This window comes from Orcinus orca, chromosome 20 (assembly GCF_937001465.1).
Source record: "Orcinus orca chromosome 20, mOrcOrc1.1, whole genome shotgun sequence".
In the NCBI taxonomy this organism is placed as follows: domain Eukaryota; kingdom Metazoa; phylum Chordata; class Mammalia; order Artiodactyla; family Delphinidae; genus Orcinus; species Orcinus orca.
In genome coordinates, this window is record NC_064578.1 from 7,193,737 (window position 1) to 7,208,761 (window position 15,025).

The following is a 15,025-nucleotide window of genomic DNA, read 5'->3' on the forward strand; positions in this document are numbered from 1 at the left end:
GTCAGAAAGAGAAAGACAGGGGCTTCCCTGGTGGCGCAGTGGTTGAGAGTCCGCCTGCCGATGCAGGGGACACGGGTTCGTGCCCTGGTCTGGGAAGATCCCACATGCCGCGAAGCGGCTGGGCCCGTGGGCCATGGCCGCTGAGCCTGCGCCTCCGGAGCCTGTGCTCCGCAATGGGAGAGGCCACAGCAGTGAGAGGCCCACATACCGCAAAAAAAAAAAAAAAAAAAAAAAAAAAGAAAGAGAAAGACAAATACCATATACTAACACATATATATGGAATCTAAGAAAAAAAATGTCACGAAGAACCTAGGGGTAAGATGGGAATAAAGACACAAACCTACTAGAGAATGGACTTGAGGATATGGGGAGGGGGAAGGATAAGCTGTGACAAAGTGAGAGAGTGGCATGGACATATATACACTACCAAACGTAAAATAGATAGCTAGTGGGAAGCAGCCGCATAGCACAGGGAGATCAGCTCGGTGCTTTGTGACCACCTAGAGGGGTAGGATAGGGAGGGTGGGAGGGAGACGCAAGAGGGAGGAGATATGGGGAAATATGTATATGAATAACTGATTCACTTTGTTATAAAGCAGAAACTAACACACCATTGTAAAGCAATTATACTCCAATAAAGATGTTAAAAAAAACACCTCATTGAACATTTATTCTATAAACTTTTATGGAGTGCCAAAAAAAAAGGAATGAAGCATTAATACCTGCTGCAAGATGGATGAACTTTGAAGACACTATGCTAAAGTGAAAAAAGCCAGTCACAAAAGGCCACAGAGGATTCTATGAAATTTCCAGAATAAGCAAATCCCTAGAGACAGAAAGTAGATTGGTGGCTGTCAGAGCTGGGGGAGGGAGGAACGGGCTGTGAAGGCTATCAGAATATGGTTTCTTCGGGAGTGATGAAAATGTTCTAAAATTGTGCTGATGGTTGCATAACCTTGTGTATATACTAAAAACTGTTGATATCTATTTTAAATGGATGAATTGTATGGAAAGTGAATTATATCTTAATAAAGCCTTTTGTTATAAAAAAAGAAAAAAGAAACTCAGAGGAGACAGGCATATTATTTGAGGCAAGTTCTACAAGGTTCATTGAGGAAGTGCTGTTTGAGCTAACCGGGGATCAGCTTGAGGGTGATCACAGATGGACTAGGGAGAAAGGGGTTCCTGCAAAAGGAAGAGCACAGACAAATGCACAGAGACATGAAGGAAGGTCACCAGCAATGAATTATGATAGGATGAGCTGTGACTTTGAGCTTCTGGGGGAATGATGGGCTCATGAGAATTTATAATTTTTGAACAGGTAATGCAGTCACATAGTACAAAATGGAAAAGTCTCAAAAAGGCGGCCAATGAAACAAAAATCTCGCTCCTGTGTCTGTCTCCCACTCACCTAGTCCCCGCTCCCCACACTGGGCAATCACTGTTGCTAGTCTCTTGTATGTCCCTTAAGAGATATATTACACACATATACAAAAAAGTATTCATATGGGTTGTGTGTAAATGGGATTGGAACCTCATCAATGTCTCATACTTCACTTCTAATATTAGCCAAAATCTTAGAGATCCTCCCAAATTTGTATACAAAGAATATGTTCATGTTTTAGTCGCTATTTAGGATGTACCACCTTTTATTAACCAGTTTTCTTTAAATGGACGTTTAGGTTGTTTCCCATCTTTCCTTCTTACAAAATTCTGTAATAAATAACCATATATATATATATATATATATATATATATATATATATATGACATATCACATATGTATGAATTCATCTGTAGGTAAAGTTTCTAGAAGTGGAATTGCTCCATTACAGAGCTTGTACTTTTAAAAATTTTGATAGATATTTGATAGGTATTGTCACACTACCCACAATAGAGGTTGTACCAATTTATACTTGCATCAGCAATTGGTGAGACAGCATGTTTCCCCACATTCTGGGGGTGTGTTTGGAAACATCGTCAGAGATCATTTCATATAGGGCCTTGAATACAAAGCCAGGAGGTTTGAACTTGATCCATTGACCATGGACACCTGTTGGAGGGTTTAGGCAGTAGGTGAGGATGGGCAGTTTGAAGTTTTAAAAGCTTATTTTCATGATGACATCAAATAAATTTTGTAGGAAATTTTTATTCTCAAACAGGCATGAGTGGTAATGTGATGAATCAGAGAGCAGAAAAAAATCTCCATTAGGATTGAAGCCATGTTGGGGAGAAGGTGATTATCATCTGGGCACAGCGGCCACAGACAATGGGGTTGGATATGAGCTCAACTTGGTTTCTTTACTATCCATAATTCTAGCTTTCCTGCCAGTTTTCTTTTATCACATACTTCCCACAAGCTGATGGCTCCTCGTGAAACATTTAGCCCTGAAGGGTAATGACATAAAAACCAATAACAAGGAATTTTTATCAGAAGCTAACGGTTCACCCAATGACAAGCAGACAAGTGATACAGCAACTTTATCTTTCTCTACAAGACCTTTTTGCAAATTAATTGGATTTGGAACTGCATGGAACAAAGAGCTGGGGGAAGCAAAAATGCAGACACATTAACAAGATGTGCATTAACAAAAATGCAGACACTTAAGATGTGCATTAACAAAAATGCAGACACTTAAACAAGAAGTCAGTCACTATTATGTGATACAAGAGAAGGAAAGATGGATGGCAGCCACTTGTGAAGGCACGAGCATATGAAGGACCTGAGAGCCAGGCCCATCCAGATGCTCCAGCCGTGGTTCAAGGATGAGCACCTTGGCCTTGGTACTCTTGGGGCTTGCCCTGGTGTTTAGGGCCATTACGGCTAAGCCAGAGGATGGCAGCTTTTGCTCTAAGAGCCAAGTGGCTTTCAGAGATGCTTGCTGTGAATTTGTGCCTCTCGGCCGCACCTTCTATGGTGCCCAGAGCTGGTGTGAGGAGCAAGTAGGCCATTTGGTTTTTATTCATGGTGAAGCCACCCAGCTATTCCTGCAGAAGCACCTCACCCAGGACAGGGAATGGTGGATTGGACTCACATGGAACCTGGCTTGGAATGATACTACAGAAGGTAGGTGCCACGATAATTTTGTTTTATGGGGAGCTTGTGGCTGTGATTCTCACCATAGTTTCTTACCCAGAACTCCATGGAACAAATTAGTATGTCCCAATTCTCATGGTAAGGAGACCCTCCTTTTTGGTTGTTTTGTGGATCAAATAAAAGAATTCTTGTGCAGTACCTAGCACAAAATCCAGCTTGTAGCTGACATGCTAGAAATGTCCCTTTCTTTGCTTGTGCCTAAGACTAGCTATGTCTTCTTCAGTTCTTGCTAGAACAGTGCCTGGCACTGTCCTGAGTTCTTCACGTCCATTTTCACAGTGAATCCTTATCATAACCGATGAGACAGTTATGATTGTTGTCCCTATTTTACAGATGGGAAAACAGAGTCTCAGGAAATAATGACTAAGCTATTTTCAAAGCACTTCCACATGTCCTTCCCCCACTTGTTATGAGGCTGAAGTGGGTTAAGGGCTTAGCACAGCTCAATTCACATTAGACAGTCTCATGGTTAACAGTCGTCCTGGAAACCCTACCTTATCCTTCGCTCGGCGAGGACCCCTTCCTCCAACCCCCGCACGTTCAGGTGAGTCCTCCTCTTTGCACCTGTAGGATCTTGTCCACACATTTAGGAGAGCACTTTTGGCATGACTTCAGTTTTTAGGTGTCTTCCCCCCCAGACTATGAGTTCTTCAAGGGGAGGAACCATTATTCTGGCCGGTTTTGTTTTCCCAGTGTCCATACACAACAAAAAATGGATGTCCGTATTTAGGCCTTACCCCTGCCCCATGAGGCAAGCACTGCTACTCTTATTTTATGAATGAGGAAAATAAGTCCAGAGGGATGAAATGACTTGTTCAAGATGACAGCGTCTTGCTACCTCCCATTGCCCAGTAGAAGCTGCTGGGTTTTATAAATGAGTAGCTTGGTCTGGGCTGAACACCTGTAGAAATGTACCAGCGTGGATGGAAATACTTTAATAAAGGAGCAGCCGGAGAAGCTCATTTTAGGAAACTCACAGCCAAGAGATTTGAATTCTAAAATGCATCTTCAGGCAACATCTACTGAATGGTTTCTTGCTATGTAGATGCAGAAATTGTGGATTTCTGTATATCGGACACCCATTCACATGCAGTTAAAGGAGCGTGTCTATTTAAAATCTCCAAGGGATACTGCATGGCTGCTACAGGAAATGGGGTAGATCTGATACGTCCCAACCTCCATCGCTCAGTGTTATTTAAGAAGCAAGGGACTGTCCTGGCTGTATGCGATATGATGGCATTTATGTAACTAGATTTCAGGCATTCATAAATGTTGATGTATGGATACAATTCATCCTGGAACAATTTTCAAGAAACATAACAATAATGGGAGTAGTCCATAGGTTGAAAGAGTGAAGATGTTTTCACTTTATACCCTTTTGTGTTCTTTGAATTTTTTTAACCATATGTATGGATTTCTTTTCCTTAAAAAAATGGTAAATGTATTTTTGAGTCTTCACAGTAAATAGTTTATAGCCAGTGTTTTCTAGACCTCTGGTGTACCTCTGTATTACACACACACACACACACACACACACACACACACACACACTTCTTCAACAATCATGTTGGTGTATTCAAGGCTCTGAAGAGTACCAAAATCATGAAAATTGCTTCCACTTTAATTCAGTGCTGCCCAAGTATATTTGACAAGGGCCCCTGCTACTCTCTGGAGTATGTCTTGCCATCCCGAGGCACAGTTCTGTGCTCTTTTTTATTTTTTAAATTAAAAAAATTTTTTTTAAACCTTAAATTTTTTTTTTAAATTTATTATTATTTTTTTGGCTGCATTGGGTCTTCGCTGCTGCACATGGGCTTTCTCTAGTTGCGGTGAGCGGGGGCTACTCTTTGTTGCGGTGTGCCGCCTTCTTATTGCTTCTCTTGTTGCGGCGCACGGGCTCTAGTCGCCCGGGCTTCAGTAGTTGCAGCATGCAGGCTCAGCAGTTGAGGCACGTGGGTCCTAGAGCTCGCGGGCTTCAGCAGTTGTGGCTCATGGGCTTCAGTAGTAGAGGCTTGCAGGCTCTAGAGCACAGGCTCAGTAGTTGTGGTACACAGGCTTAGTTGCTCCATGGCATGTGCGATCTTCCCAGACCAGGGATTGAACCTGTGTCCCCTGCATTGGCAGGCGGATTCTTAACCACTGTGCCAGCAGGGAAGTCCTGTGCTCTATTTTAAATTGTGGTTACACATTACTAGAAGCATCATCTATTTAATCAAACCTCTTTGTATGGGCTCTTGGGCTCGGCACCCCGGTTTGTAGGCTGAGACCTTATCTTGGAAGATAGTGGCTAGGTGATGCCCCTTCACTGGCATGGGACAGAGAGGCCTTCAGCCTGTCAGCACTGCCTGAGCACCCACGGCATACAAGGAGTAGAGCTGGGGCAAGCTCTCTGCACACCAGGATCAGAAGGACCCTTCCAAGTCCTGGTGGTCATATTCCCATCCCAGGGCCCAGGATCTGGCTGGACACCTCAAATGTGAGCTACAGGATCTGGCGCCGAGGGCAGGATGCTTCTGTAACCAACCCCTGGGGCTACAATGGGAGAGACCCTTCCTTTGGGTGGTTGCCCTCGGACAACTGCATGCAGAAGTTCGCCTTCATCTGCGAGTTTGGTGAGCTGGCCTGTGCTGTGGGGTCTCCCTCCTTCTTTCTTTCTCTGACTCTCTCTCTGTCTCTATCTCTCTGCATCTCCTTCTGTCTTGTTCTCTCTTTTTCTGTATCTCTCTGTCTCTACCTCTCTAAATGCCCACAATCTCCGGCTGTGTGATGCTCTGTGTCTCACTTCATCTCTCCAGCTCATGTCCCGCTCTCTCCCTGTCCACTTACCTGCCTACCTGCCCTCTAGTCTCACTTGTCTCTCTGTCTTCCCCTCTCATAGCCCACATTAGAGGGAAGTGCTCAGCCCTATCTTCGCTCCCTTTCCAGTCTTCCCATGAAGAGACATGTGGTCCCAGGAGGCTGTTCTCACTCACCCTTGACTCCCACTCCCTGGTCAGCCTGGCTTTGAGCCCCTCACCCCCGCATCCCACTCCCAACTCCCAAATCCTCCCACGCTCTGCTCTTGTGCCCTTTCCAGCTGCTGCCTGTGGTAGGCCCCTTTTGTGGGCCCTGGGAACCCCTTCCTGGGGACTTTGTGTGTGAGTCCCCGCAGGAGTGGCCCGAGACCCACACTGGGTCCTGCCTGCCATGGGGGGCCTGGTCTTGGAGCTGAGCTGCCTTGTGGTCCCCTGACCCTCAAGCCAGCCTTGACAGAAGGTTCTGGGCTTCCAGATCCAGTCCCCTCCCTGGTTCTAAGCCCCTCATTGGAGACTCTGGTGCCCAGGCCCCAGCCTGGGTTCAGACACTTACGGGACCCCTGCTCTATTTCCCCCACACTCAGCTTTATAGATGCCATGCAAGCTTAACTTTCCTGCCTGGCCGATTCGGAAAAGTCGAAAGCTTTGTGGACCTGTGGGTTGTGCAACTTCCTCACTTCTTACCAAAGCTCCCCCCCAAACCCCATCCCCTGCCCCACCCCCACTGCAAGCCTGTCTCAGCACCGTCAGCCCCTAGGGTCTTGCAGTCCCTGGCACGAGGTCACACTAGGAAGAGCTAACATACATCCAGGAGTTCCAGGCACTGAGCTGTACATGCGTCTGTGCACTTATTCATCACACAGCAGAAATACCTCCATCATTCTGTCGCAGGCCCATGATAAAGCTAAGAAAAGTGATGCTCAGAAAGGGTAAGTTCCACACAGCTGGGAGGTGACGGAGATGAGACGTGAAGATCAGAGAGAGAGACTGGGAGACACTGTGCTGCTGGCTTTGAAGATGAAGGAAGGGGCAGCCTCTAGAAGCTGGAAAAGGCAAGGGAATAGCTTCTCCCCTAGAGGCTCCAGAAGCAACCAGCCCTGCCCACACCTTGATATTAGCCCAGTAAAGCCCATTTTGAACTTCTGACCATAACTGCAAGAAGATAAATTTGTGCTGTTTAAGCCACTAAGTTTGTGGTCATTTGTTACAGCAGCCATTAGGAAACGAACACAGATTTTGATCTCAACCCCTGCCCTGTGGCGGTCCCACCAGGCAGACGGGCCTGAGTCTGAAGCCAGTGTTTCCTACTTTCTGCTGTGCACATCTGAGCCAGGTCATTCTTTATCAACAAATGTTTACTGAGCATAGACCACATGCCAGGAGCTGGGCTGGAGTGGGGTTTCAGCACAGTGACCCCACAGAGCCCGATGTTACCACAGGGGAGGATAATAGTGCAGCTCATAGGACTGGTATGAAGACTCAATGAAATCACTCATGCATTCAACAAATGCTAGTTTAGCATCTATGATGTGCCAGGCATTGTTTTCAGATAAGTCTCAAGGAAGGCACTCGAAACAGGTGGAATGATAATTGCCACTTTTACAGCCCTGACCCTACACGTACAGACTCATTTGATCCTCCTAACGACTCTATGGGGTGTGATATTGACTCCCCCCATAAAGAGGAGGCACGGAGAAGCTGAATAACTTGCAGAAGACCACACAGCCCGAGTGTGGCTGGGCTGGCCCTGACCCTGGGCAGTCTGGCCCCAGAGCCATGCTCATGCCCTCCACATTGTTTCTCACCCCTGCTGAGTCAGCTCCCACTGTGTCCTTGCATCTCACAGTCCTGACCCCTGAGACCCCTCTGCTTCCCATTGCCTGGGCACTTGCCCATCTGTGACCACGAGCCCTCCTTAGGTGTCACCTTACCTTTGCCACAGGTGTCGGCCAGAGCCTGGCCTGCGAGAACCTCAATGCCACCATGCACTGTGGCTCAGGGGAGGTGATCCAGATCCAGGATGCTTTCTATGGGCGCCAGACTCCCCATTATTGCATCCAGGATGCCGGGGACCCCTCAGACCTGGAGGAGGAATGCAACTGGGTCAGCGTCAAGGATGAAGTGGCAGGTAGGGCCCAAGGGCTCTGTAGCTCTGGCTGCAAGTGCAGGGCACTTCCTGGTGTCCTGTGCCCAGCAAAGGGGTCTGGAAGGATTGAACAATCTTCATATCTGACCTTGGGCTTCCATCATATGGGAAAATTAGCCAGTCTGCCCACAGCACCAAGCAGGGGAGTAAGGGGGCCGTGGCTCACCCTTCACCTGACATCAAACCCACCCGACGGGTCAGGTGGACATTTTGCTCTCCACCCCAACTGGGTGCAAAAACATTTCTTTCTTTTTTTTTAATTTAAATTTTTTTAATTTCGAAATACTTCAAACGCACATACAAGAATGAAAAAAATTTCAGTGAAATCCTCTGGACCCACTACCCAACTTTGTCAAATCTTAGCGTTATGCCATATTTTCTTAAGAGTCCCTCATTACAGAAATGAATAAAACATTAGATTCGTATCATCTGTCCTGATACATGTTGTACTAGTTTGTTTCACTTATTATGTAACTATATCATAGTTTGTCTTTTCCTCTATTGAGAGATGTGCGGATTGTTGCTTAATCCTTGCTATTGCGAACAGTCCTGAAACAAACAAACGTTCCAGGTGGTATCTCTCCTGTTCTGGATGGTATCTCTCCTTCACATGGGAGAGTTTCTCTAGGGTCTTATTTTTCTAAATCAGATTAAATCTGCCTCTGAGCCAGGTTTGTCTGGTGACAAGGATTTTTCCTTGGAAAGAAACTTGCACCTCTCCCCGCCATGTCTGACCCACATCACCCCTCCTCCCCTTAGAGTAGGCGTGGGGGAAAGAAATGCCGAAATCAGCCAGTTGGTTCTCTTCATCTCGCCTCGTTGCCCCAGCATTCCTGAGGCTGTGGCCCACCAAGGAGGAAAGGCCCGGAGGACGGGCCGATGGGTGTGCCTCCTTCACAGATGGAGCTCAGTGGGCTATTTCCTTAAAGGCCTAGATGCAAGCTTCCAAACCTTGTAGCCACACCCAGAGGGCACATTGGATGGGAGCCCTGCATCCTTTTGGGGAGGGTTGGAGGAGATCTGGGCAGAGCTCCAGGGGGGCTGTTTGTACCTAAGTGTCACCATCACTCATTCATTCAGTCAGTTTGCTGACAGACGTTTATTGAGCACCAAAAGTGTGCCATGCACTATCCTGGGCTCTGTGGATGCAGGGATGAATCAAACACAGTCTGTTCTTCGAAGGGGTCACAGTCTAATGGGGAGACAGAAACAAATACAGGCAATTACCTAGCACTGTGCTCAGTGTCACACAGAAGGGAGAAAAGGTGCTGTTTAGTTACTCATGCAAGACTCATTTTGTACCTGCTGTGTATCAGGTACTGTTCTGCGTGCTGGAGATAGAGCAGTGAACAAAAACAAAGCAAAACGAAACATTCCCTCTCTCTTGGAGATTGTAGTCTAGTGCTGTGGACGCACCTAGTAGGGTACAGATCTCACACGGAGGGGTAGAGCAAACTGGGTCCCAGCAGGAAAATCATGCTAGGTCTTCCAACAGAGGGAATTTAATGCAGGGAATTGGTTATCCAATGACTCAGTCACGGAAGTGCTGAGAAGCCGAATAGGGGATGATGATCGAACCCTGAGATTAGAGGAGCAGAAAGCCGCAACCACCCCAAAGGACTGGAGGGACAGCCATGGGGGATGTCACACCAAAACCAGAAGTCAGGGCCACCTGGCAGGTGCTAGAACCATGATCTGCGCCGGGGGAGCAATGACCACGGAGGGAGGGACGGGCCCCAGGGAGCTGGAGCTTCAGAGGAGATGTGGTGAGAGAGAGGGCAAAAAGCACCCTGCCCTGTACCTCTTCCCGTCTGGTGCAGGCAGACTTTGAACCCCCAATTTCCCACCCTAGTCCCTGGAACTGCGGGTATGATGAGATGCCATGCCCATGAATATGTTAACTTACGTGGCAAAAGGGTCTTTGTACATGTAATTATGGTTGCTAATCTTAAAATAGGGAGATTATCCTGGATTATCGAAGTGGGTACAATCTAATCACATGAGCCCCTCAAAGCAGAGAATTCTCTCTGGCTAGAAGCATAAGAGAGGGGTGGCAGATGGAGAAGTCAGTGAGATTCAAGTATGAGACAGACCTGACGCCTCACTGCCAGCTCTGAGAGACAGGGGGTCACATGGGAGGACTGGAGAGAGGTCTCTAAGAGCTTAGGGTGGTCCCAGCTGATAGCCAGCAAGGAAATGGGACCTCAGTCCTACAGTCCCAAGGAACTGAATTCAGCCAACAAGAAGAATGAGACTGGAAGTAGATTCCTCCCCAGAGCCTCTGTGACACCTTGATTTCAGTCCTGTGATACCCTGAGCAGAGCCCAGCTGAGCCCACCCAGACCTCTGACCTCCAGAAAGGTGAGGTAATAAATGTGCTGTTTTATGCCACTACGTTTTTGTAATTTGTTACAGCAGCCATTGGAAGTTAATACATCGTCTTCAGTCTGCCATCAGTGCCTGCCAGTGCACAGGGCAGTTTGGGAAATGTAGTTCCCTGCAATTTGGAACCAAGTAGGGTGAGGGTGGATCTGTGGACCAACGGTCAAAGGGCGGGCCACCTTCCCAGAGGAGGTGAGATCTAAGCTGAGACCTGAAGATATGATAGGAGTCACGCAGGAAAAGGACAGCTGGGTGAATGGGGATGGGTGTTCTGGGGAGAGGGAGGAACCCATGCAAGTCTGAGGAAGAGCGTGGTAGGTGCAGGGAACTGCAAAGCACTCAGCATGGGGGGAGGTGGGGCACTAGTGCCTGAGGAACCCAGACCCTAGCCCCAGGATGTTGGGGAAGCACTGGAGGGTTTTGAGCAGGGGAGGATCACGGCCAGGTGTATTTTAAAGCTGCCCGCAGGCTGCTGTGAGTCCAAACAAGGGAGGTTGATGCCAGAAACCCAGGTGAGAGAGGCTGGAGGCTGGAGGGCAATGCAGATGGAGAGAAATGGATAGATTCCAGAAACAGAAGGACATACTGACAGGACTTGTCAATGATGGGGGTCCAGGATGACCCTGGCATTGAGAGAAGAGGCTGGGGGAGGAGCAGCTGGTGGCAAAGGTGGAGGAGGGAGATTGTCTTCATGTCCTAGGGCAGCCTTACCAAGTACCACAAACTGGGTGGCTTAAAACAACAGAAGCATGTTCTCTTGCAGTCTGGAGGCTGAGTCCAGAATCAAGGTGTCAGCTGGACTTCTCTACCTCCAAAACCTGCAGGGGAGAGCCCTTCCTTTCCTCTTCTAGCATCCGGCATTTGTCGGCAATGCTTGCCCACAAACCCTTGTAGGTGCATCTCTCTAATCTCTGCTTCCAACTTCACATGCCCTGTCTCCGTGTCCAAAGGACACCAGTCATACTGGATTAAGGGCTCACCCTAATGACCTCATCTTAACTTGATTATGTTTGCAAAGACCCTGTTTCCAAATAAGCTCATATTCACAGGTACCAAAGGTTAGGACTTCAAGACACCTTTTAGAGTAGACACACTTCAACCCAAATCAGAGATCAAGACCTCATTTCAGGATATGAGAAGCCTGGAGTGCCCTGTGACGTCCAAGTGGAGATGCTGTGTAGACAAGTGGACATACAGGATAGGAACTCAAGAGAGAGCTAAACAAGAGACATAGATCAAGGAGTCATCGGCCCATGGCTAAAAACCGGGTGAGAGGAGCACAAAACCATAACAGCTGGGGAGGAACCAGGGCCAGGAGAGCATCTGAGGAGGGGGTGGGGCTTGCCTGGCTAAGCAACCAGACAGGAAAAGAGCATTTAAATATTCCACAGCCTGGAGCAAGCATGGGTTTCTAAGATGCGAAAGAGAACAAGGAAAGTGATGCAGTGCAGGGCAGAGCCATAGGATGCTCTCAAGCCAAGAAGGGAACCAGGGCCACAGCATCTGCCTGTCCTTTCTCCAGGCCTCTCTGTAGGCATCTATTATGTCTACATGGGCAGAGGGAACGGGTGTTGGGATGACTCTGAGGCTTCTGGCCTGGGGTCTCCACACTCCTCCCTCCTGTGGGCACCTGGTGCCCCTGGCAGACACAGGGTTCCTAATCTTGTGCCCTCTTTGCCAGTTCTCAGGATGTAGGTTTCTACCTTAGACCATCTGAGTAGATGCCACTGGACCAGTGGTTCTCAAAGTGGGGTCCCTGGGCCAGCAGCATCGACATCACCTGGAAGCTTGTTAGAAAAGCAAATTCTCAAGCTGCCTCCAAATCTACTGAATCAGAATCAGGGTCTGGAAATTTTTGTCTTCACAAGCCCTCCAGGGGATTCTGGTATTCTGAAGTTTGGGAACCATTGTGCTGGACCCTGAGACATTTGAGGGCAGGAATCCTACTTGTTTCTCCCCCAGCACCGGACTCAGTGCCTGGTCTTCAGTAGATACCAACAGGTACTTGTTGGGGGGATGGTGGGTGAATGAACGAACTCAAGGTCACTCATCTCTGTCTGACCCTATCCTTTAATGTCCTTCACACGGTTTCTGCTTCCGCTGGGATGTGGGTGCCTCCCAGGCCAGTGCCAGGGGGCTGCAGGCCTGCCAGGTGGCAGCAAATGGGACCTACTTTGGAGACCTGTGCCCCACCTGGGGCAGTTACCTGTGGGTGCAGTACCACTGCCAGGAAGGTGAGTCCCCAACTTGCCTGGGTGTGGGAATTCCCTTCTTATCTGTAGCCCTCCTTGGAGCAGAGGGTGCAGCTCTCCATGGGGGTGGATCTGCTCAGTACTGAGAGACCTCCTCACCCAAAACTGCTGCCCTGTGGCTTGCCCTCCCTACCTGGCTTAGCTGCAGGGTAAAGCATTTGAGGTTCAGTTGCTAAACAAGCCATCAAGCCAGAAGTTGAAAAACAACTGTTTTAACCCCAGGACACTTCAAATTAAATTTCATGGGGTGACCCAATAAACACAACAGACAAAACCAAGATTACTTGATTGGAAGGATTCCCACGTGCCACACGCACTCAACCACCACCCTCCCTGTAGACTGCCATTTTAGAATGCACAGCAACTTTTACAAATCTAAAAAACCATAAAAATAACCCATATTACCAGAATTTATAAAAGTTTTATAAATCAAGAAGGAAGAATCCCTCCCTTCAATTCAACAATTCTACTCCTCATAAAGAAACTACTCAATTGTTTAGAATAAATTCTTCCCTGCCTTTTAAAGTGTTTTCATAGACATGGCTGTGTATGAATGTATAGATGTATATGTCTACAACTCAATTTTTTTCACTTAATAATATATCCTGGACATCTCTCCAAGTCACTACCTTATTCTTTTAATGACTGCATAGTATCCCATCATAAGATTATGTCAAAATTTATTTAACCTGTTCCCATCTTTTTTAAAATTAATTAATTAATTTATTTTTGGCTGCTTTGGTTCTTTGTTGCTGCACGCAGGCTTTCTCTAGTTGTGGTGAGCGGGGGCCACTCTTCATTGCGGTGCGCGGGCTTCTCATTACGGTGGCTCCTCTTGTTGTGGAGCACGGGCTCCAGGCGCGCGGGCTTCAGTAGTTGCAGCACGTGGGCTCAGTAGTTGTGGCGCACGGGCTTAGTTGCTCTGCGGCATGTGGGATCTTCCCAGACCAGGGATCGAACCCGTGTCCCCTGCATTGGCAGGCGGATTTGTAACCACTGTTCCATCAGGGAAGTCCAACCTGTTCCCCTCTTGATGGACATTTTGGTTGCTTCTGAGTTTTTGTTGTTATGGATCACTCTGCAGTGCTCTCTTGTGCATTCTTGTGCATATATCTTGACATACGCCTGGGATTATTTTTAGAGGAGAGATCCCTAGTAGCGGAAATGCTGGGTCACAGGGTACGTGCATTTTAAATGTTAGTAGACATTGCCACATTACCCTCCAAGATGGCTGTATCGAGTTCATTCCTATTACAGTGTGAGTGCAAATTTCCCCTCAAGCTGGGACACCACATTATGCCACTGTCCAACCAATTAATCGGTCAGAACGGCAAATTCTACCGAGTCCGTGAGTAATGGTTCAAGGAGCTCTGAAGGGGAAAGATGAGTCAGAGAAGGTTGGGGTCCCCAGGGGCCACCCAGGAGAGCGGGGTCCTTGGGGACAGGAGGAAGAGGGCTGCACGGAGGAGAGGGTGCAGGAAGGGGGGGTGGCACTCGTTTGCAGAACACACTTGGGTGGAGTAAGAGTGAGCAGGGTGTCTTGTTCTCTTTTCTGGGAAGGGAGGCCACATGGTTTGGCAGCACTTTCCGTTTGGTGGTTTCGCTCCTGGACAAAGGGCGCCCTTGGAGATCTGCCAGTTGCAGCCTTGCTGTCATCAGACAGACGGGTAGCTTAGGGGTAGGGGGGTGAGTTGGGTCTGGCTATCACATGGACCAGATTTTCTGTCCTGACTTTGATTTCAAATATCTTGTCCCTTGTGAATCGGTGGGTTCTGATCACCGTCAGTTTCTGATTTCTGAAGGGAAGGACTTCATCCAGCAGTATCCCCTGCCCCCCAGCTCCTGCCTCTGTGCCCAGAAGGGCCTGCTGCATCCTGAGTTTCCTCGGATGATCACGAACCCGTACCAATCAGGACCACGGTGGCTTTCTGACCAGCTCAAGAAAGTCCTTTTCATTTGCATTCAGCTTCTTACATATTTTCCCTTCTCATTTAAGTCAGAAACCAGAAGACTGTGCTGCACCAATCAGCCCATGGCTGGGTGAACCGCCACAAATTCTACCCCTCACCCCATCCTCCAGGCCAACTTGTGAAGCTCAAATTTGTAAAATTTAATGTGCACTAAATTGCTAACGATGATTCATCAGCCACCCTAGCCAAGGAGATTTTCCTAAAGGTGCTTTGCCTTTTGCCTTTTTAATCATTATAAAATACACTTAGATAATCAATGGATCCTGGTTAAATAAATTAGGGTACATTGTGCAGCTATTAAAGAGTATAAGGCAGCTCTAACTGAATTCATATAGAACAATCTCCAAAATATTCTAAGTGAAAAAAATGGAAGGTGCCAAATA

At 47.7% G+C, this 15,025-nt stretch overlaps 2 protein-coding genes across 4 annotated transcripts in view; one reads left to right on the top strand and one right to left on the bottom strand.

The window, feature by feature from the left end:
* Positions 1-7,935, bottom strand: part of BCO1 (beta-carotene oxygenase 1) — a 58,998-nt gene extending 51,063 nt beyond the window's left edge. For all 3 annotated transcript variants that reach the window (XM_049703866.1, XM_004280109.4, XM_049703864.1), the window contains exon 1: positions 7,824-7,935. The gene's annotated coding sequence lies outside the window, so the exon portion shown is untranslated. The remainder of the gene's footprint in view (positions 1-7,823) is intronic.
* PKD1L2 (polycystin 1 like 2) overlaps positions 2,767-15,025 on the top strand; it is an 83,554-nt gene continuing 71,295 nt past the window's right edge. The window contains 5 exon segments of the mRNA XM_049703631.1: positions 2,767-2,943; positions 3,574-3,641; positions 5,498-5,709; positions 7,835-8,054; positions 12,554-12,738. Coding sequence (XP_049559588.1) covers positions 2,767-2,943; positions 3,574-3,641; positions 5,498-5,709; positions 7,835-8,054; positions 12,554-12,738 — 862 coding nt within the window.